The 22,956-nt window shown below is 40.9% G+C and overlaps 3 protein-coding genes across 3 annotated transcripts in view; 2 read left to right on the top strand and 1 right to left on the bottom strand.

The window, feature by feature from the left end:
• Positions 1–100: 100 nt before the first annotated feature.
• Positions 101–5,942, bottom strand: LOC140565241 (leucine-rich repeat-containing protein 72). The gene is made up of 9 exons (XM_072691080.1): positions 4,520–5,942; positions 4,352–4,419; positions 4,155–4,224; positions 3,923–4,004; positions 2,458–2,571; positions 2,161–2,250; positions 1,912–2,055; positions 733–757; positions 101–619 (listed from the first exon to the last, which is right to left on the bottom strand). The coding sequence occupies exons 1-9, from the start codon at positions 4,535–4,537 to the stop codon at positions 487–489; spliced, it is 744 nt and encodes a 247-aa protein (XP_072547181.1). The 5' UTR covers positions 4,538–5,942; the 3' UTR covers positions 101–486.
• A 2,660-nt stretch (positions 5,943–8,602) lies between these two features.
• sostdc1a (sclerostin domain containing 1a) lies at positions 8,603–12,335 on the top strand. The gene is made up of 2 exons (XM_072691653.1): positions 8,603–9,013; positions 11,247–12,335. The coding sequence occupies exons 1-2, from the start codon at positions 8,767–8,769 to the stop codon at positions 11,678–11,680; spliced, it is 681 nt and encodes a 226-aa protein (XP_072547754.1). The 5' UTR covers positions 8,603–8,766; the 3' UTR covers positions 11,681–12,335.
• Positions 12,336–13,232: 897 nt separating this feature from the next.
• crppa (CDP-L-ribitol pyrophosphorylase A) overlaps positions 13,233–22,956 on the top strand; it is a 36,944-nt gene continuing 27,220 nt past the window's right edge. Inside the window, exons 1-6 of the mRNA XM_072691650.1 lie at positions 13,233–13,668; positions 14,384–14,660; positions 17,115–17,264; positions 19,937–20,041; positions 20,179–20,224; positions 22,718–22,815. Of these exons, the coding sequence (XP_072547751.1) occupies positions 13,439–13,668; positions 14,384–14,660; positions 17,115–17,264; positions 19,937–20,041; positions 20,179–20,224; positions 22,718–22,815 (906 nt within the window). The 5' untranslated portion in view covers positions 13,233–13,438. The remainder of the gene's footprint in view (positions 13,669–14,383; positions 14,661–17,114; positions 17,265–19,936; positions 20,042–20,178; positions 20,225–22,717; positions 22,816–22,956) is intronic.

The raw sequence follows: 22,956 nt of genomic DNA, 5'->3' as shown, positions 1-22,956 counted from the left end.
CATAATTAATGATAACACCCAGAAAAGCATACTGCAATATATACTATATTGACAAAAGTATTGGGACACCTCATTCATCATTTTATATACTCCTCTAGCCCATGCCTGGCATTAGGCATGGTGCTAATAATTGAATGTTTATTTCCTCTTCCATTGGAAATACATCTCTACAGGGATTAAACAAGTTGTATGTGTGCGCATTTGCACAAATGTCAGCAATTGGTGCAACTTAAAGTAACTGAATGCATTCATTAAAAAGGGGTGTCCACAAACATTTAGACATGTAGTGTTTAACATTTTAGTACAGTAAAAATATTGTAATATTGTAACTGGTAATGTGAAAACACCTCTGTGATCAGTAGAAAAGTAGAAAAAGGTAAGAAAGTAAATAATTAATACAAATAATAAAAAAAACACTGAGGTGTTTTAGTGTTTATTACAGCAGAGGTATGTCTGTGTGACAGGCCGAGACTGTAAATGCATGGGTTATCTGAACTTGACAGTAAGGATCTTGGGTGCAGTTGGGCTACAGTCCTCCAGGGGGCTCTGCTGAGCTGTTCCCATACAGCACCAGTCCATGATAGAGAATTGCAAGGCTGATCTGTACTCAGATGGGCTGCTGAAAATACCAAACAAGATTACACTACTACTTTCTCTTCAACCCCTTTTAGCCCGAGCAGTTTGGACTAGTTTCTCATTTTAATCTTATTTAATAATTCAGTGTTCACTTACTTGCAGGATCTTCTTCTACGTTGACCTGGAATCAATAAAAATGAATTATTGATGGAGCCTTTATAAAGCAGTAGCCTATCAAACTTACAAGAATCCAAGTAAACAGAGTAAACCTGCATATCCCTTGCCAGTTCGCATATACACTACATAGGTCTGCTGGCACATTCAATATCCATAGATTCAATGTATGTATGTTCACAGCCATAATATTAAAATATTGCCTAATATATACTGCAAAACAGCTCTGACCTGGCATCGACTCCACAACACCATTCTGCTAAAATACTCAATTAATGCTTTTTGTAGGACCCCTGTCAATCTCAGGTCCCCCATCTAGCCCCCCACCCCCATTTCACATGGCATATAGGTCCATAAAGGTGTCCTGTGGTATCTGGCACCAATACATTAACAGCAGATCCTGTACATTCTTTTGTGAGGTGCGGCCCATAGGGATCAAATCAATGATCAATAGACCTTGGGCACCTGTGGCCTCGTCACCAGTTCACCAGGATTTCTTCCATGGACCATTTCCATTTCCATTCCAAGTACTAACCACTGCATGCTGGGAACACCTCACAACACCTGCCGTTACAGAGATGTTCTAACCCAGTTATCTGATTTCCATACTGAAATAAACAGCTCGGCCAGCTCAAGCCGGTCAAGCTGGTTAATCTGTTTGACCAGCTTAGCTCTCGATCAAGCCCAACAACCAAGCTGATTCGACCAGCATCACCAGCATCATCAAGCTGGAGGACCTGCATGACTAGCAAGACTAAGTTGGTCGACCAGCATGACCAAGCTTGACCAAAATCAAATGCAACATACACTATGCCAAGAGCTGGTCAAGAGCTTGTTAACCAGCTAGCTTAGGGTATGTTTTTGGTCTGGATGACCAGCTTTTAAACCACCTTGACCATCATAGACCAGCTTAGGCCACCCAAAACCAGCAAAAGCTGGATTGTTCAGCATGGTTGGCCCTTGTTAAAGTGGCTCAGATCCTAAAGCTTGCCCATTTTATCTTCCAGCTTCGGCAATGACTCTTCATTTGCTGCCCAATATGTAAATCCAACCTTTTGACAGGTATGACTGTAACAAGAAAATCGATGTTATTCACTTCATCTTTTTTATGGCTGTTATGCTATGGCTATTAGTTTATATTTCTATGTAAAGTCTCAGTACCTCTCAGATTGAACGTATCAGGAGTCGTTTTTCTTCCAGCAGGGGGCGTCACTGCACGTCTACCAAATGCAAGTGTGTCCAGAACTCTCTGTCTGTCAGAACAGAAGAGTCGGAAGGCATGTCTCCTCTCCTGCGGCCTCACTTCTGTCAGTCAGTGAAATACAACCTTCTCAAATACAACATTCTCCTTCATTTCTGAACACAATCACCACATATTAGTAAAGTCAGTAAAGCTGAGAAATACAGTACCTTTCCTGTCCAATATTTGCACAGTTGGCAAGTGATGGATCACATATTGCCTGTATTCAGGGTCTTGTGTGAAGGGATTGAGGAAGAAATCTGAAGGGTAATATGCATTGAAGCGGTGGCTTCATTACTCAACACTCAGCACAGGTTTTATAGACTACTGCTCACTTATTGCACACTACAAAAACCTGAGACACAGGGTTTTTGTGGGACAGCAGCGAAATGCTACTTTTAGGCCAGAATTCCCCTTAAAACAGACGCTGCTGTGTAATCCCAAAGGGAAAATTTGTTCTCACTCACTGACGGTTTGCAAGCAATGTGTGTGCCTCAGCTCAGCCACTGTCTCCTCCAGATTCTTCAGCCGGTTATTGTGAAGCAACAGCACTCGCAGACAGGTCAGGTGCCTCAAGGCCCCTATGTGTGCAAAGGAAAAGGCAGAGAGTGCTCGAGTTCTGCAGGACAAAGACTGGACATCATTACATGTATTTCTTAAAGTGCCCATATCCCACATTTACTGTACTTGATTCAGATTAATAATGTGATTTATTAAAAATGTGGATATAGAGCAATAGGATCACTCACATCCTGGCTTTAGCTAAACTAGTTAGCGACCTAGCATTTTCCAGGAATATTCTGGAGTCAAAATTTAAACTCTACTATCCGCAGTAAATAGTATGTTTCCTAGCTACATGTCTGTAATGGGCTTCAGATATCTACAATTAATCCACAAAGCTGCTCAAAATCCAAAAGTCACTGCTGTTAGCTTGATGCTTACATAACAGGCAAATCCCCATTACCAGGCTCACTGAAATTAGCGGGGCTCAGACGTTGGTTTCTGGGTTAAACGTTGGCTGACTCTTGCTCAATTTGTAGTAACTGTATCCAGGATAAGACAGGGATTGACAGGGGTCCTACAAAAAGCATTAATTGAGTATTTTGGCAGAATTATGTTGTGGGGCCCAGTGTGACATCTTTTCATGGCATCTTTTCAAAATTTCTGGCAGCGCCCCTGTTCAGAGTTCTTGTGGAGTCGATGCCAGGTCAGAGCTGTTTTGCAATACTGTATATATTTTATGGCTGATCTGTGAACGTATATACATTGAATCTATGGATATTGAATGTGCAAGCAGACCTATGTAGTGTAAATGTGAACTGGCAAGCACTTATACCGGAAATAAGCCTAAATAAGCTTAAAAAGTGGGGGCTCAGTGGTTAGAGCTCCGGGCTATTGATGACAGGGTTGTGTCTGCCACTGTTGGGCTCTTGAGCAAGACCCTTCACCCTCTCTGCTCTCCGGGCGCTGCAGCAATGGCTGCCCACTGCTCCGGGCACATGTGCTCACTGTGTGTTTGATCACTGATACACTAGTGTGTATGTGTGTGTGTGTGTGTGTGTGTTTACTGCACGGAAGGGTTAAAGTCACAGGCCAAGTTCCTTCTGTGTCCAACACCAAAGGTAAATATTGTCTTGTGTGTGTGTGTGTGTGTGTGTGTGTATCATTGCTGTCATGCAAAAATCTTCATTTTTCATTTTATCACATTTTGACATAAGCTGCATCTAGAAACTTCCCTTTACATTCTGTCACAATTTCATGATGAATGGACCAATAGAAATGATCCTGAGTTGGAGTAAAATCTTTTTACACTGACTTCCATTGAAAAGTTTTTTTGTAAGGTTGAAGATGAAGAAGAAGGAAGATTTTTATGTGACAGCAGTGATTAGACCAGTAATTCAAAGTCAACAGAGATATTACACTGAAAAATACCTGAGATTGAGGAGATTTCATTATTCTGGAGGTAGAGCTCTGCTATGCAGCAGTGAAACACGTGGCCATGGACTTCCTTTATCTGGGAAGAGTTTAAAACACAGAGGAAAAACACTGGTGGAGCCATATGAGGGGTCTACATGCTCGATGCTATGACAGAGACAAACACAAGTGCTACATAGAGGAAAATGTAGGGTATAATTGCTATATTTAGGAACATCAGAAATCTCACTTTGTTGTTGTTAAGCCATACGTGTCTCAGCTGTCTGAATCTAGACAGATCAGGAATAGCTGAGAGGCCCCTGCAAGCACAAGAATGCAGTGTTGTAAAGTACCATCTATACTTCATCTGTAATTATAATGTACTCGTGTTTGATGAATTGTCTGATCATGATGTGTTGTAGTGTTGCAGTCTAACAGCAGCATTACCTTTCTGCAAGATGAAGTTCACTGATATGGAGGTCTTCTGAAGGGTTGTGCAGAGGGCTTCCATTTTCCTGCAAAAAAACAAAAACAAAAAACAACAACAACAGTGGCACTAACTGTGTAGTGGAAACACTGATCTGATGTTGAGATTAGGTGATTAGGTGTTGTTACCTTCCTGCTCACCTCCATGTCTGCCACAACCAGCCTGTTGCCAAGAAACGCACTGTGTGTTTGTTTGAGAACCGAGCAGATCTTTGAAGTGCTCACAATGGAGCTGCTTCTAGAGTCTGAGAGAGGCCTGTTAAAGGCCCTGTGAGGCGCAGTAGCGGCTAAACTTACCCATAAAAATGCAGAGTGAGACTAGAGCAATAACCTCAGAACAGGGGTGGAAAATACTCAGTACTCAGTATATACTGTACTATTATTGGAATACTCAGTTACAGGAGAAAAAATTTATTGTTACTCCTTATATTTTCAATTATATTTTCTATATTTTTATTTTAGATTTTCCACTATTCTGCCACATATACTATATGTATTTTACACCAAATCCAGCTATGCATATTTGTGTAAGGACCAGGAACATCCAAAAATCACCACATACTATACTATATACACACTACACACAGACTTTACATACACTATACAGATACTATACACACACACTACACACACACTATACATATACTATACACACACACTATCCATATACTATATACACAATACATATACTATACACACACATATACTATATACACTAGACATATACTATACACACACTTTACATACACTACACATATACTACACACACACTATACACACACTATACATATACTGTACACACACTATACAAACACACTATACTTATACTATACACACACTATACATATACTATACACACACTAAACATATACTATATACACATTATACACACACTAAACATATACTATACACACACTACACATATACTATACACACACTATATACACACTATACATATACTATACACACACTAAACATATACTATACACACACTATGCATCCATTACACATACACTATAAACATTATACATATACTATGCACACACTATACATACATTACTGCACTGTTTAAAATGTACCTTTTAATATATATCTGTGAAATTGTTATATTACGATTAAATCTAGACATTGGATAAGGTGTGTAGGTTTACTGTAGTGTGAGTGTGGGTGGGTGCAGTATGACTGAGCAGAAGTCACAGTTTCAGTAAGTAAGGAAGTGCAGGGTCCAGAGAGAGTGTGTGTGTGTGTGTGGGGTGGAGGTGTGATGAGATCCTGTGTGATGAGACCGGTGGGATAGCTTTGTGATGGACTGGACTGATACACTGTACTACTTGTTGTTCAGCAACCTAAAATGAGTACATTTTGGCTCCTTACATCCACTTTTAACTGAATATTTAAAATTGTAATAAAATGTATTTGTACATTTTTCACACCTGCAACAGACAGTGTAGCTGTTGTTTGTGCTTAAGGGATCCGTTGCAATGAGCCATCATTGCCACAAGAGGGCATACACTTCTCTCAAATATCGAACATTTGGTCCTTGACTGGTCAATCTATCCATGCCCCATCATTACGGTGATGATATATATATATATATATATATATATATATATATATATATATATATATATATATATATATATATAGAAAGAGAGAGAGGGAGATTTTGGAGCATTGCTGTGAGGATTTGATTGCATTTAGAGACAAGAGTACTAATGAGGCCATGATGTTTGATAAACACATCATCTCATCTCATCCATGACAAAAGTATTGGATGAAACACCATCCATCATTCCAGAGAACTCCTCCACAGCTTAAGGATGGGGGGCTTTAAACCCCTCTCGAGCCCACGCCTGGCAATAGGCATGGTTCCAATAGGTTCATGTTTATCTGCTCCTGAGAATCCTATTCTATTGCCCATACTTCTTTGCAGGGATTAGACAAGCTGTGTGTGAGTGTGTATTTGCATATATGTATGCAATGGCTGCAACTTAAGGTATGTAAATGCATTCATTAGAAGGGGTGTCCACAAACATTTGAACATTGGAAGGTAAAGAATAGGGCTTTACATTTATTGGCTATCTATTCTGTTTAGCATGGTTCTGTGCTGGTTCCTGGAAAGCACACCTCTTGCTCACACTTCTTACTCCCAAAATATATTATTTTATTTTAGACCAAACAGATTTTTGTACTTTTGAAAGTTTCAGTTTTACTAAAGTCACTTCTTCACTGAAGTAGGACCAGGCTTAATCAGACATCTGGCTTTTTACTGTTATTATATTTTTACTAGAAGTTCTTTCATTCGTGGCAACTACAGGATCTGACCTATGGGCATCAACCAGTCCACCAACTGATCAATAGTTTTATTGGTGTTGAAGGCATTGGAGAAGATGATGGCGTGAAGTGAGGTAGATGCCGGAGAGAATGAAAGCTAGAGCTTTGATTATGTAAGCTTCATATGGTGATTAAGTGTGCCTCCCTGATCCGGAGCATAAGCAGACCAGTGATTTGTGCTTCAGAAGCCTGTACCTGAAAGCTGGAGAATCCAGATCAAACTGAGCTCATGTCTGTGTGGTTCAGCCAGGAGGACAAGCTCAGACTAATCATAACTCAACTCATGTTATGTAGCGTCAGACAGACACATTACTCACGGACGATAGATGTGATAAAGCAGTGTGTATTCCAAGCCAACTCTGAGGCCCCGACTTTTACTTGATTCAGTCCAAAATGAACATGGCAAGTGAAGCGCTGCGGGTTCAGAGGAAATATGGAAATGTCCTTCAGAATGACATTATAGAAATGTGAATGTACTTGAGAAAAAATATGGAAAATCCAGAAAATGACATGTTCTTTAGGAAAAAACAGGTAATAGAGGTGATCAGACAAGTCACAGACATTTAGATGTTCTTCAGAGAAAAATCTGGTCATAGAAAAGCTCTTCAGAATAAAAGGCTTTAAGAAATAAGCTGGTAACAGAGACGATCCTCAGAAAGAGACAGATGTTTAGATGCTTTTCAAAAAAGAAAAGCTGGAGATTGAGATCTATTTTAGGGTCTATAAATGTATGTCAGATGTTACGGTAACGTAGCAATGAGAGGAAAAAAATACTGTGGTCCTTCTTACAGGGTTTAGGTGGTGGAAAGATAGTAATGAAGAATACGTTTTAACAGAAAGACAGAAAGAGACCCAAGGGAATAACAAACGAGAGGATGTTGAGAGGGAAGTGTGGGTTTTTTTTTTTTATAAATAAGCTGGTAGTAGAGACGATCCTCAGAAAAATAAGCTGGTAAAAGCGACGATCCTTAGAAAGAGACAGAAGTTCAGATGGTTTTCAGAAAAGAAAATGATGTTGAGATGTTCTCATAAATACTAAAAACTGAAATTCAGAAAAAAAATATGAAAAGATAAAAATGTAACGAAAGAAACTTGAGAAAAGATTAAAAAAGGATGAAAAGAACAACAGAATGGAAATGTAGATGTCTTAAAAAAATGAAAAAGGAGATCCTTCCTTAAAAAAACATGAAAATAAAGATGCTCCCCAGAAAATAAGATTGAATATCTTCAGAAATAAGGTAAAGGTGCAGGTATTTGTCACTGGACAGTGTACACTGCACAGCGAAATGTGTCCTCCGCATTTAACCCATCTGTGGTAGTGAACACACACTCACACACACATGTGTTAGGGGCAGTGAGTACACACACACAGCCAGAGCGGTGGGCAGCCAACTCCAGCGCCCGGGGAGCAGAGAGGGTAAAGGGCCTTGCTCAAGGGCCCAACAGTGGCAGCTTGCCGAGTCCGGGAATCGAACCCACAACCCTGTTATCAATATCCCGGCGCTCTAACCTGAGCCACCACTGCCCCAAGCTGGGAATGAATGACGATGGTGTTTTTCAGAACTGTGGAAAAGCTTATGTTCTTCAGAAAGAAACATGCTAATGGATGTGATCTGCTGGAAACAGAGACGGGCATCTTTAAATGAAGACGGTGGAAATGGAGATTGAGATGGTCTTCAGAAGACAGAACTGGAAAAGAGAGGCTCTTTCAGAAGGTCTTCAGATGAGGCTTCATTACATTTGGGAGCAACATTCATCACCAGCAGTGTCAGTCTTCTAAGTGCTAGGAGCAAAATCTAATCTAATCACTTTCTGCTGCTGATGACGTCACCCGGATCCCCCCCAGACGCGCACTCTGTTTACTCGGAGCGCGGATGGGCGTGGAGCTGCACGCGCGAGTCTTCCGTTCACCTGAGCCCGGCAGCGGACTCGGGAGGGGTGTAGAAGTGTCCGGGTGGAGGAAGGAGGAGGTATATATAAGTGTCCAGGCGGCTGTGGTCTGACACAGTGCAAATCCGGTGCACACGCTCCTTCACGCAGATATGCGCGCGAGCTCCGAGCCCTGCAGCTTCGTGCTGCTCTTGTGCGTCCTGCTGCGGAGCGCAGCGTCTCTCAGCAACCACAACACGGAGCTGCGGCACAGCACACACGCCACACACACCGCACACACCACACACACCACACACACCAGCCACAGCACCGAGCCGGACACAGCCGGGGCGGCAGTGCTTAACCGCGCACGGAGCGCAGGCAGGGGACTGGAGAACACGGGAGCGCGCAGGAATGACGGTGAGTGGATGAGCACGCGCATGTGGTTGGGCTGAGAGGATGGTATGGGGTAGAGTATGGGGTGCAGTTTATGGAGAGTACACAGAAAGAACGGGAAGGGCAGGATAAGGGAAGGTAGTATTGTAGATGTATTCATGTATTCATTCGTCTGATTGTAGAAGATTAAAGATGAAAAGAAAGAAGAAAGGAAGGACTGAAAGTGACCAATAGTCATGATGAAAGAATGGATGAATGAAGAAGGGGGTTAAAAACCAAGGAAGAGAGACAAGGTGACGGGAAAATTAGAAAGAAAGGAGGTTAGACATTAATTTAGGGCAAAGTTGCTGAGAAAGAAAGACATATCAGGACAGACGGATGAATGAAGATCATAATTTAGGGTAAAGTTTGCTTGTAGAGGTTTAAAACAAGAAGGAAAGAGAGAATAAAGATAGTAATGTAGAGTAAATTCGGATTATGTGGTGTTAAAACAGAAAGAATGAAAGGGATCAAAGCGAATGATGAACAAAATGATGAATGGAGATTTTAAGTCATTTAGATGTATTGTGGGGAGTAAAGGGTTAAAAAAACATAATCAGGACAGATAAATGGGGAGGATGGAAGAAAAAAAGAAAGGAATGGATGAATGAAGATTATAATTTAGGTAAATTGTAGAGACTATTATGAATTATTCTGATTAGTCCCACAAGGTTCTATTTTAGGGCCTATAAATGTTTGTTAAATGTTGCAGTTACGTAGCTATGAGAGAAAAAAAATACTGTGGTCCTTCTTACAGGGTTTAGGCAGTTACAGAAAGAGGAAAGATAGTAGAATAAATTTTAAAAGAAAGACAGAAAGAGACCCAAGGGAATAACAAATGAGAGGATGGATGGAGATAGTAATGTGGATGTGATTTGGGGAGTGTGGGGTTAAAAAACTGAGAAAGACAGAGAGATTAGAGATGAAGGGAAGGGCGGAGGGATAAAAGAAAGGAAGACAAAATAATGAATGAATGACTATAATTTAGAAAAACTATAATTTAGGGCAAAGTTTGATTATGGAGGGTTAAAGAAAGAAAGAAGGAGCGGATCAGGTTCTTTGATAGCTGCATTCCTAGTGTTAATTCTATAGGGGAATAACTGCACAGTAGTCCTGCTGAACCCAGGAGAGCAGGCCACTATAGACCCTATGAACAGTGAGGGTTTTACCGTGTTTAATGAATAATACAAAAACAAGCCTCAGACATCAAGATAATCCTCTAATCCTCTAATAATACCAATAACGCAGATTTCTTCCACACTCTCAAAGTTCCCCAGTACTGTCAGCTATAAGGTGACTTTTCCTTCAATGAGTCGCTGTAGCAGTGAATGGGCCGATATGCATTACACAGTCCTCTGGCACACACCCATGCTGAGCGGCGGAGATGAGAGGGCTCGGCAGACAATGTGTGCTGAGTGAATCCTGTCAGGCTGGCTGAATGGCGCTGCGGCTCAGTTGCTCAGGAAGTCTCCGGTCAGGGCCGCGTTTGTCTTGAACTCCTGCTACCTGAAGCGGGGAGAAAGAAAGGCTCCTGCGCTCCTCCATTCATTCGCAGCCTGTCATGGAGAAGGGGGCTCATTGTTGCTGAGGTGTGTGTGCTGCCCAGTGAAAGGGGCTTGGCTTAGGTTGCACCGTTAGGAGGTGTAGCCTCAAGGCAGAACAATGCTCATAGTATTTAGCAGCTGCATCTGCCTAATCCAACAATAAGAGTCGACATCCGTCGGGGCACTAAACCATTTGCACTAGGCCAGAGGTGTAGAGATGTAGAGACGTAGGTGGGACACCCCACCTGAGAAGCGCAAAAACCGTGATTCTAGGGCTTAATGTAAGATAGATCAGACACTCCTAAATGGTTCTTTAAAGGTTCACTTACACAACTAATTTATAGAAATAGGTATTTAAAGAAAGGTTCTCTAGGGAACCAAGATTGGTTCCTCTATGGTATCTCTTCAAAGAACTGTAGGCAGCATGTTCTAACTGGCCAATTACTAGTCAAAGCATACTGTTAGCAAAAAGGGTTCAACAGTGCCACATAGAACCAGGCTCTTAGAACCATATACAAGAGGTTTTCCTGCTTAACCAGGCCTAGAACCAGTTAAGCATTCAATCCAGTTATTAGGGTTCTAGATATAACCACTGTCTTTGCCAAAGAACCCCTGAAGTACCACTTTTAAGGTGCAGAAAATGCCATTTTCTAAAACACAGCTTTTTGTTTCAGATCAAGGCCCGGTGGGCTGCAGGGAGCTGCGCTCCACTAAGTACATCTCCGACGGCCAGTGCACCAGCATCAGCCCCATTAAAGAGCTAGTGTGTGCAGGAGAGTGCCTCCCGGCCCAGATGCTGCCCAACTGGATAGGTGGACATGGCAGGAAGTCCTGGAACCGGCGGAGCAGCTCCAACCACGACTGGCGCTGCGTCAACGACAAGAGCCGGACCCAGCGCATCCAGCTGCAGTGTCAGGACGGCAGCACCAGGACCTACAAGATTGCGGTGGTGACTGGCTGCAAGTGCAAGCGCTACTTGAGGCAGCATAACGAATCAGGGAACAAGTCAGAGAGCATCTCTCAGCCACAGCAGATCCACAAGCCCAAAAGTAAGCGGAAGCACGGGAATACCAAGGTAAACGGGAACTGGCCTGAGCTGGAGTCGTGAGACTGGCCGAGGCTGTGGATTACCTCTGAGAGAAGGACTGCACAATGGAGCAGCGGAGAGGAAGACACAGTGAGGGTGAGGGTGGAGAGGTTGAATGACAATCAATGGCTATTACATCCTGAAGTGACTGAAACTTCAGACCAAGCTTGGCCTCCAGCAAAACGCCACCATCAACCATCACAGCTCCTGATTCCTAAGACAAAAACCACAGTGACTACATGCCAGAGTCTGGCATTTGAATATATCTAAAACATACTCTGATGATGACCGTCTCTCTGTGAGAAATCATATCTCTGGCTGTAGTATTATGAAGGCCAGATAAAGTTGAATGTCTCAAGTTTGAGAAAGATTTAGCTATGTGTAAATACAGTCTGTGTAAATAAACAGCATATGCATTTGTATGTAATGACCTGTTCTGCAAGATATTTGCTTATTTCAAATGTGCTATAATGAATATGGTATGGTATATATTGATGTAATATATTTTGTACTAATATTTTCTACCAGTTTCATCTACTCCTGCATATTGCATATACATGTTTTAATTTCATATAGGCCTTCATTCAACACATGGTATTGCACTATCCTATGAGACAGCAATGTTCATATTCACTGTTTTAGTGTGAAAGTATTAAATGGTAATACTTTGAATACATCTAATGTCCTGTCGGTCATTCCACTACTCACCCTTTCACCCTTTCGTCAGTACATGGAGGCTTTTGGCATCTCACTGTGAAAATGTTAGGCAGCAACAATTTGACTGTAGGTGCACATTTCTTTATATTTGAATGAAACTTGTAATCATATATATATATATATAAAGAATAAAATTACATTAAAAACAGTTGCCCACTAAGATTGCACTCACAATAAGAGGTTTAGAGGATGCCTAATGACTAAGAAATAAATAAAAGAAATAAGAAAAGCAAGAAGCGAAAGTGTTTCTTATATTTAGGAGAAAGGAAGAGAACCTTTGCTTATCCCAATATTATGGTCGAATTTGCACGGGGCATGCTCATAATATTAATACTGGGCAGGGAAAATAATGGATCATTTTTTATAGGAATAGTTTACGAACAGTTCAGAATATATATATATATATATATTATAACTATATATGTGGTGTGTGTATATATGAACATTGGACATTAAACATCTTGGCCAAGCAACTATTTTAGGGGGGCTTGGGGGTATATATGAGGTTTGCAGGCTCTATTAAATAAAGCACTTTTAATCCTAAAGGTATTTAATGTACATATTTAAGGGACAGCTAACAGGGGCATATTGTTTAATGTATTATTTAAGTTGGTGGGAGCTGTTTTTTCTTTAATAAGACAAGGGACCTTGGTAAATAGTATAGATTATTTTAGATAATAGCTAATTAAGTGCTATTTTACAAACTTGCACAGTAAATTAAATAGTAAAGTGCACAGGACTGCGGTCAAACAGCTTCACCAGACCACAATGATGACAGTCTTCTTCTACATGGAAAGATTAAACAGCAGGGAAAACTATCTGATCTATCCTAAAATCCCCATCCCAGCGCAGCGCATTGCCCTCCAGTGTCTGCAGCGCTGCTCCGTGCTCCTTAGCCTCTCCGTGCTAAAGCTGCAGAAAGCTGGCGAAGCTGCCACGGCTCCGGACCTGCGACAGTGGGTTTACACAGTACCGAGAGAGACATCGCTATGCAGGGGAAACACTATGCTACACGTCCCAGACTAGCATAATAACCAAGCGGAGCGACGCAGCTACGGAAATATGCAGGGCGACAGATCCGCATCCGACAGGCCCTGTGATCCGCGATGTCTCCTGAAATCCTCGGCCGGACTCAACGAGGGAAAGACGGGGCACCGCGCGGTGGATTTTCCGGTCGCTGTGGTTCTTCCAGCCGCTGGCTCTGGGGAAAGAATGGGCTTGGCCACACCGAAGCAGTTCTGCACTTTCCTTAACAGACCGCTGATCAGCTACACAATTGAAACCTTTGAGAGGTATGTCAGACTGAAAGGTGCTAATAATTCAGCTTTGGCAGTTCCCCTTTCATCCTAAAGAGACCGGATTAGTGGGAGGGTAAGTGAGCACAGCCCAGTCCATGTAGAGGAACCTCAGCTGCAGTCTGCTGTATGAAGCTGATCAAGCAGGCTGTGTTTTCACTCATTTAAAAAGTAGGCTGGTACTATCTCCACTATTTGCACGGTGTTTCTCCCAGGTAAACACACATAAATATACATATAAGATAACCAGAGGATATAATAAGGTCTGTACCCGACTACTCTTCAGCCAGACCTGGTCCATAAGCAGGTCTGATACTTGACAGATCCTTGTATTCTTGTGTTCACCAAAGTCATGTATATTGGGCGACTATTGCATGTAAATAGAAAAACATGTATTTCTCATAATATGCTGTTATCCTGGCACATTGCATGATATCCATGACTTTATGAGCTACCAAACGGGACTACTCTTCTGCCAGACCTGGTACATAAAGGGGTATTTGTACCTTCTGTATTAAATGTCTTAGGATATTCCATAATAAAACAATTTCTTGTATTCCTGCATTCACCAACTACTGTACGTGAGAGCCAATGGAAACCTCATTTATAATCTGCTGTTATCCTGGTACATTGCATGATCTCCATATATTTATTACTAACCGTGACTGACAAACTCCTCAAAATCTTACGCCTTATTGTTTTCTTCCTATAGGATCCCATGGATCGAGGCCATTGTGGTTGTGGTCGCTAAAGAGAGCCATGACCTGATGCTCCACATCGTTCACAAATTTCACCACACAAAAGTAAAGGTGGTTGAAGGTGGAACTAGTAGACATAGGTCCATCTTTAATGGCCTGCAAGCCTTTAATGAGAGCACGGAGGGTTCCTCACTCCCCAGACCGAAAGTGGTCATCGTCCATGATGCTGTGCGGCCTTTTGTGGAGGAAGACTTTCTTCTTAAAATTACATTGGCTGCCAAAGAGCAAGGGGTTAGTGTGTTCCTTGGTTGCTCGGGAATGTTAGTGGCACCTACAGCACTGTGCAAAAGCCAAAGACCCTGTTTACAGCTGGTCACTTCATGGGAATAGTATCTGGATTGTATTCTGATAAAATTTCAGCCACGCTGGGCAGTCAAATGTGTCTCTGGACAGTCAGACTGAAATCCAATTGCTGTATGGGACAGAATATGCAAATTCGCTCATTGTGCGGCAGTTATTACTGGTGTTTTGGTGTTACTGGGAGGGTTTACACTGCCATAACGTGGCTCAAATGCATGTCAGACCACCTCCTGAAGTGGCTTGAGTGATCAGATTTATCGTAGTAGATGAAGTGAAGTGACCAGGTGTAAACAAGGTCTTGGGTCATCTGGAGAAAAACAGATGGTACATGAAGGTGTTAATCTGAGCAGAGACCTACATAAAAGTGTATATACCTACATACAAATTATATATATTAGAATAAATACAAATGTATGTGAGTTAGCCTCATGATTTCCAATGCCAGGACCAGGATTGCAGTTAATATCCAACATCTAGTTTATGAAATCAAGCCTTTAGTGAAGTTATATCTTCTGCTAGAATAAAACAATCATGTTTAGAGAACAGTTTTCTACAGTTTTCTCGTATTCACACTCTTTATCTTAGGATGGGAGCCCTGTGTCTGTGTTTTGCCCAGCTCGCGGTTTATTCAGTCGTTGATGAAGCCTATCAAGCTAAAATGCATTGTTAATGGCTACGCTTCAGTTAAAATCCTTTGTAATCTATTCTAGCCCTAATACGCATCTGGAAGGCTGGCTATTTGTGTGTGCTGTTGCCGAGTGAGACACTCGCTCTGTGAATATCCATGTGACTGGCTGTGACCACACACTGTTTGTTAGTGGAATCTCTCCATGCTGGCTTTTAATCAGAGCACACAATAATGTGGCTTTGTTTCATAAGGCCACAAAATGTTGAAACTGTGTAGGTGTTTGTGTCATAGTTTATCGCAGTTCTAAAGTAGGAATTTGACGCAGTGCTTATTGAGACGAATGCTTAGGCTGATTGATTGTTGCTGGAACGAGCCACAGTCCCGCTGGCATTGGGTCAAATTTACGAGGTGAGTAAGAGCTGACCATCCAGTCCCAGAAATCAGAGATTATTACAGGTTCCTACAGTTCCTGCGAGTGGAGCATGAGGTACTGCACTTGCTTGTCCATTTCAGTTTTAGTATCTCGAAGCCAGTTTGCCTGCTGGCTTTCATTATCTCCTCATTACTCCTGATTATAAAGGAATGTCAGTTTGACTGGAGAAGCAGCCATTAAACTCTGCAGAGCTTGAACTGTATACACACCACACAAAACACACTGTTTACTCACTCGGCAGGGTAATCAAAAATCTGGTAAAATATGGGGAGTCTAGCATGCTTCTTGGATGGTTTGTTATTTCTGTGAATTAGAAGGGTCTAGATTTAGAAGTCCTGCTTAGACGTGAAGGACCCCCCAGAGGTTCATTCATTTATTCATTCATTTATTCATTTATTTATTTATAATTAAAGGTTTTTATTATAAAGATAAGCAAGAAGTCATTAACTCTACATTTGTTCTAAAAATAAAATTATAGAATAATATTAATATCTACATACAAATACATCCTGACGTCCACATTTGATGTTTGATGGGAGGTGGAACATGGCCGAGATGGGAGTGGCTACTTGACTTACGCACTGCTGTCATCTCCAAAACCACAGTTGTGTTTACTGTGTTACAGAATGATAACCCGGTTTTAGTAGTAATTAGGTTTTAGTGTGAAAGTTAACAGCTGCATGTTCATAACACATACGTAGGCTATAAGCTACGCTACGCAATGACTTAACTAAAGCCGCCAGAAGGGTCATGCCTCTGAGGAGTCCTTTGGCTCGACTTTTGGATTTGAATGTTGTATGTTGTACAATACCTGAGGTGCCATCAGTGAAAGTGACTGACATGGTGCATTCAGGCAGGTACTAAAATCACTGAGAAACTCTGGTAATAATTACACTACCCCAGTTCCCCATGTAGAACTTAGCCCATCTGAATAGGGCTCTAGAATCGTAGTTCGAATCAGGCTGTTCCTGACTGTCTTCAAGAGTGATCAATTTCTGATCGGCTTGTTTAGGCAGATATTGTTTAGGCAGAATAGGCAGATTTTGTTTTTTTCTGACATTATAAAACTAATAATTAAACATTGTATGGACTACATGAACTAGAAAGTAGATCATATTAGTATGTTTTTAGATTTTAATCTTTCTATATATATATATATATATATTTCTATAATGTGGGTCATGTATATAGATATGTGAGCTATCAGGTCATTCTTAAAGGTTGTTTATTTCAGAAAAAAAAGATACTGGTCATGAGTGTACATTTAGTTTCATGGTGCTGTGGGAATCTGAGAATGACTGAAGTATGTGGACTCTTTTGTCAGGCTGCAGGAGCCATCCGTCCTCTGGTGTCCACAGTGATTGCCACCACCTCAGAAAGCTACTTGGACCATTCTCTGGAGAGAGCCAAATACAGAGCCAGTGAAATGCCACAGGGCTTTCTCTACGACGTCATTCATCAGGCCTACCAGCGGGTAAGAGACACGTCAGGGTGAATCTGCCTCAGGTCACCAGATTTCAGAAAAGGTTCCTGACTGATTCATTAATCCTGGCACATTACGTGATATTCAGGCTTTAGTACTAACCTCAGCTGTAGAAATAAATACAATCACATGTGTCTTATTGTTTTCTTCATGTCGAAAAACGTTAAGATGGTCCTGGCTGATCAGCTCTGATTTGCTATCATGAAATAATGCTGTGTAGCTAGCAGTGGTTAGCAAAATATTAGAAAATCTATACAGCTTATAAGCATATAACCATATTTACCAGCATTGGGCAGCCTGGGGAGCGCTGAGGCAGCGACATCGCTGAGCCACCACTGCTCTCCAAAAAAGTAAATAATTTTTATGGCTTTTTGGTGTGTTTTGGCACAGTTATATCGTCACACTTGAAGCACATCAAATCTTAAAGATGTTTTCCACCTCCTATATCTTAAAAACTTATAAAGATATATACCTTTTCATAGAATCTGATGGACATAATGGCCGTTTCCTGAAAGTAATAAGCAAATCTGACATGATCAATTAGAAGGCTGTTGGTGATTTGACACAGATTGACCTAGGGATGCACAATGATATGATTAAATCATATTGTTATTGGCAGATAATTGCTTTAAAATAATTATTGACTTTCAACACATGTTTAGGTTTAAGTGCATTTTGCTATATTTGTGACTCTATATAAACAGATATTTCTAAGTATCAATAATAATCCAGGTAGATTTGCTCACAGATTCTACATTTTAAATATTTATGTTTGGAACTGCTATTGGCAATATGACGACCAACTACCAACCAACAAACCCAACTTTCACTGTTTTCATATAAACTGTCATCATATCAACCTAACAAATGTCTCACTTCTCAGGAAGTTTAGGATAAGGGGGTTTATTTCCAGTTCTGATGAGTCAACATTGTCTGTAAAACTTGTTGTACTGAGTTGAACTGGGTGTGCTAAGTGAGGGAAAGCACAAAAATGTGCATAGTGTGGGGTTCCCCAGCTGTTTCAGATCTTTAAACTGTAATTCATGCCTTCAGTATAATTACTGTGTCTTAGTATCAAAGGAATCCTAATCTTCCTGTCCTGAACTCCATTGTTGCTGAAGGCTGATTGGACCTGCAGCCCCCTGTTGCTGTTTAAATGGCATCTTGTGTCTCTTCTGTTTGTTTGTTTGTTGATTTGTTGGTTTTTAATGAAAAGCAGGAAACGCAGAAGCCAGGCTATGCCTGACTAAAATCAACAGCTGACAAATTTGGCTTTGACAGGCAGACTCACTTTTGAAAACCCTCAGCAGTAAAACCTCCTTATCAGAGTTTTTTCCCTGTAAATATACAGATAATTACAGTTTTACATGTTGTTCAGTATTTATGCAGCATTACTGTTGTTCTTACTGTCCTATGTTCATTAGATTTGTGTGTGTAGTAATTCAACCATGGCATCATACATCATACTGTGAGGTCTTAGGCCCTTAAAAGCTAGCTCCATGTTTTATCACTGACACGTTGTGAGTACACATTTACTAGCAAATGTATTGTTTTTGGCTCTCCTGTTGCAATACCATAGTTGTCATATTGCATTTTAATGGGAATGAAAGTCCACAGATATCTGCTATTGTGTAGAGGCGTTGTCAGACGGCTAGCTCCGTCTATCAAGGCATGCACTTGGCTGATACCTGACACTCTAACACTCCTGGGCCTTTTCGCATTCATCTCCTGCAGTCAGCTCTTTTTAAGGCTGAATATATAGCTCCCCGCTTTTGAATCCAAGCGTTATAGATCTTCCAGAATATGACAGGCGATAGTTCAGACCTCATTTTAACTCCGGACAGGCATTTTAGCCACATTTGCTACTTCTAGGTTGAAGGTTATTGTGGTTTCTCTTTAAATTTCAAAAAGGGCCCATCCACGCACTGTTCCAGTGTTGCCAAAGGCCATATGTGAAAGCCTTTGCTGAAGTGCTTTCTGCTTGAGTGATGTATTCACAGTGTGACATCCATTGAGGCTGATGGAGCTGTGGTAGAGGAAAAATAGACACCCAACCCCCCCTGTGCGGTATACTTTAGTAAAGGAAAAATGCCAAAGGTTAAATGACTGCAGGACCCAGCATATTTTCTCCTCTAATTTGCCTTGAAATCACTGATCCCTGTGAACGAAGCTCTCCCTTACGCTGGGGATAAAATATGGCTGTACAAATTGCCTCCGCGGTATCTCAGATGGCATGATTTAAACCCTGTAATATAAGTACTTGTCTTAGAGCTGTGAGCTAACAACTCAAATTCAGAGTGCTGAATGTTTCTGGTGTCCTAAGATTCCTTTTGGAGAAGAAAAAAAAAGCACACATTAAACAGTGACTTGGTTGAACTCACGTTCTACATAGCCGAAATGCAACAAGGGATAACCAAGTGATTGACACTGAAAGGTTTAAAAACTAGATAAAAAAATAAAGTCTGGGTGAGTAGGTTTATCCTGCCCAGCTTCCCGTTTCATTTGGAATGGACATTCTATCTGTGTGCGTATTTACCTTCCTCCTCTTGTGGTTCTCCTTGGCTGTCTGCAGTAAATAAGTAAATAAGCCCACTTCAGTATTTACTAAACACATACAAATGGGACTGGGCTTGTTTCTGTTATGTCCTGATTTCTCTCCGCAGTGTAGCGAGTTTGACTTTGAGTTTGGCACAGAGTGCCTGCACTTGGCCCTGCAGTACAGCGGCACCAATGCCAAGCTCATCGAGGGACCACCGACACTGTGGAAAGTAAGCGATGATGCTTTTTCACTTCACTGGATCTCTATGCACATAAATTAGTCATTTTCTTTTTTTCAGCACTACAGTTATTAGCATTAGGTGGACATACTTTCATAATTTCATTTATTTGGTTCGCTTTTTTTTAGGTGACGTACAAACGGGACCTGGCTGCAGCAGAGTCTGTTATCAAAGGTATTTATTCCTGAATTTCAGTGATACAGTACACTGCTTGTCTAGTGCCTGTAGAGACGTATTCCAATAAAAAAATGAATCTGTGAGGCAGATACACATGAACCTATTGGCACCGGGCCTAATGCCAGTCATGGGGTAGAGGGCACAGACTTGAGCTATGGAGCAGTGGAACTGAGTTTTCTGGAATGATGGTGCTTCATCCAATTCTTTTGGGTCGAGTGCTCCAAAATCTAGTAGAAAGCCTTCTTCCCTGGACAGTAAAGATAGTTACTCCAACAAAAGTAGGACAAATCTTGATTTCTGAAGAAACGGTGAACGAGTAGGTGTCCCAGTACTTTTGTCCATTTGGAATGGGTTCTGAAAACACTTTATTTATTTAGTTGCTTATTTCTGTCATGAATGTCATTAGCTTCATATCAAGAAGCCAGTAAACAAGACGTAATGCTACTGTAGAACACTTCTCAGGTTCTCAGTTCCGGTCCTAGAGCAGCATTGTCCAGCGTGTTGTAGTGTTTTCCAGTCCCTAACACACCAGGAAGGGTTTTGTTAATTAGTAAATCTGTGCATCAGATGTGTTGCGAAAATGGAAAATTGAGTCATTCTATGCAACAGGTTTGATAAGATGCATTAAGCACAGTAAAATGTGCCAGTGTGAGTTTCCAAAGCTTAAAAATATAATAAGTGTTCTTGTTAATATTATATATGAGAAAATAATACTATTTCTTAACGGGTTTTTCATTTTAATTAGTACATGACTATTTCCATATGTGGGTATTCACCAACAATACAGTTTGGTGATATTTTCATCTAAAATATCACCAAATATATGATTATATATGATTTGTGTGCATCCCTCAGTGTGACACACCACCCTGTAAGACTAACTTGTTTAGTCTATAAATAATGTACTGTTGCTTTAAATAACATCACTTATCGGAAGTGACATCATTTCAGCCTTTGGAGCAGCCGAGATCAGCCGAAAATTTTTTGCATCGTTGATTTGTTGCTTTTTCATTTTAGACAGTGTCTTTCAAGCTTAACCTCACCACCCAGTTGTGCAACATGGATAGTGAACAGTTTTTACACAAAGAATGAATGCTAGGTCAGGGACCACAAAAGCTCACAGTATGGTGTTATTTTAGGATGGAATTTACCACCCTGTCACGTTTTCAAAATGTTCATCAATCGAGCAAACGCTATATTTGAAAGATATATTCATCCTTAAAAAAACTATTTTCCCACCTTATATTTATACTGTCCATTTTATTTGGACAAGAAAGTCACATTTACAATAAAACATGTGTTGTTGTTTTTTTTGAATTAATGAATGAATATGTCTTTCAAATATACCGTTTGCTCTTGATGAAAATTTTGAAAATTGCAGCATGGCACCTGTTTCATAGAATGACTCAACTACTGCTTTAGAAAAGCGAAAGTTATTGCAGGTCTGCCTGTGTGTGCACACCTTTGCTTATGTTTGTAAAAAAATATGAGGCAAACAATGATAGCTCCAACAGCTCCAATTCAGTTCATTCAGTCCAAATCACGTGTTGAAACTGACGTGGAAAATTACTTTTACTTTTTCGAAAGAACCCATAACTTCACCACATGAGCTTATTCCTCGGCAAGCCCATGATCATTTACTGGAAAATCTCAGTGGTACCTTTAGTAGGCCCAAGGTTGTAAGGTACTGTGTTTTTTATTTTTTTTATCACTGTTATATGATGGTTTAATCGTGTGTGCATATTTATGTGATTGTGTGGGATCAATGCATTAAGGAGAATTTCCATTCAGTCAGTCGCTCTGCTGGCTATCCTGCCTGGGCATTACTCTCCGCTTGGAAGGCAGCTCTGTAACATAATGCCAAACTGCATTTGGAGTGGAAAAACAACAAATTCTTTTAAGACCCCATCCATGAGGTTGCTCCGCTAAGGCCCATGGTTAATGGCTTTCTCAGGTCTGCCTTTATGATGTTGGATCTTTGGCTGCATTTGATGTTTTATTCAGGGTGAAACAATACATCTACGTTTATGGTAAGCAATGGTTTGGCTTTATTAGAGCAGTGATATTTCCCGAGTCTTAATGCAGGGTGAACTCTGAACCTCTAAAATATGTGGGGGGTGGCGGGGTGTGTGTGTGGGGGTGCTTTTGACCATTAGAAATGCTTGTTAGGTTTTATTGCTTTGCAGAGACCTTCCAAATGTTTGGCATTTATGAAAACCTTGGTTGTTTACTTTATGTTCTTGTTTATTGTTGTTGAAGAACCCGTTGAAGAATCATGGATGTGCATTTTATGAATGAATTGATAAGATTTCTGAAAGTAATGAAGGATTTAGAGAGTTTTAAGTGCTGCGGTTTCTTTGTTTTGCAGTGAGGTTTCATCTTCATCAGCTAAGCTAAACAAGTTGCTGTGCTGGAAGACTTTTTCCCCCCAAACATCTTATCGCAGGTGTGTAGAGTAAGACTCTTCTGTTCTTTATTATCTATTTCCAGAGACTCTCTCGCTGTCAGCATGCCTCATCTCAGGAACCATAGCAGAAACGGTTGAGCTGGCCAGGACGGTCCAGAAAAACTTGGCAGCTCACAACATGGTAGGTTATGAGAATGGTTTTCTTAATAAGTCACGTGATGATCATGATGATTATGACCATAATGTCCTTTGGAATTGGTAGACCTTCACCTCGCTGCTTTACAAAAAATTTATCAAATTAAAAAAAGGCTCTGCTTGGGTG

The sequence above is a fragment of the Salminus brasiliensis genome, chromosome 11 (genome assembly GCF_030463535.1).
Source record: "Salminus brasiliensis chromosome 11, fSalBra1.hap2, whole genome shotgun sequence".
Classification (NCBI taxonomy): domain Eukaryota; kingdom Metazoa; phylum Chordata; class Actinopteri; order Characiformes; family Bryconidae; genus Salminus; species Salminus brasiliensis.
The sequence above is the reverse complement of the archived record's forward strand: the minus strand, read 5'-3'. Positions and strand labels throughout refer to the sequence as shown.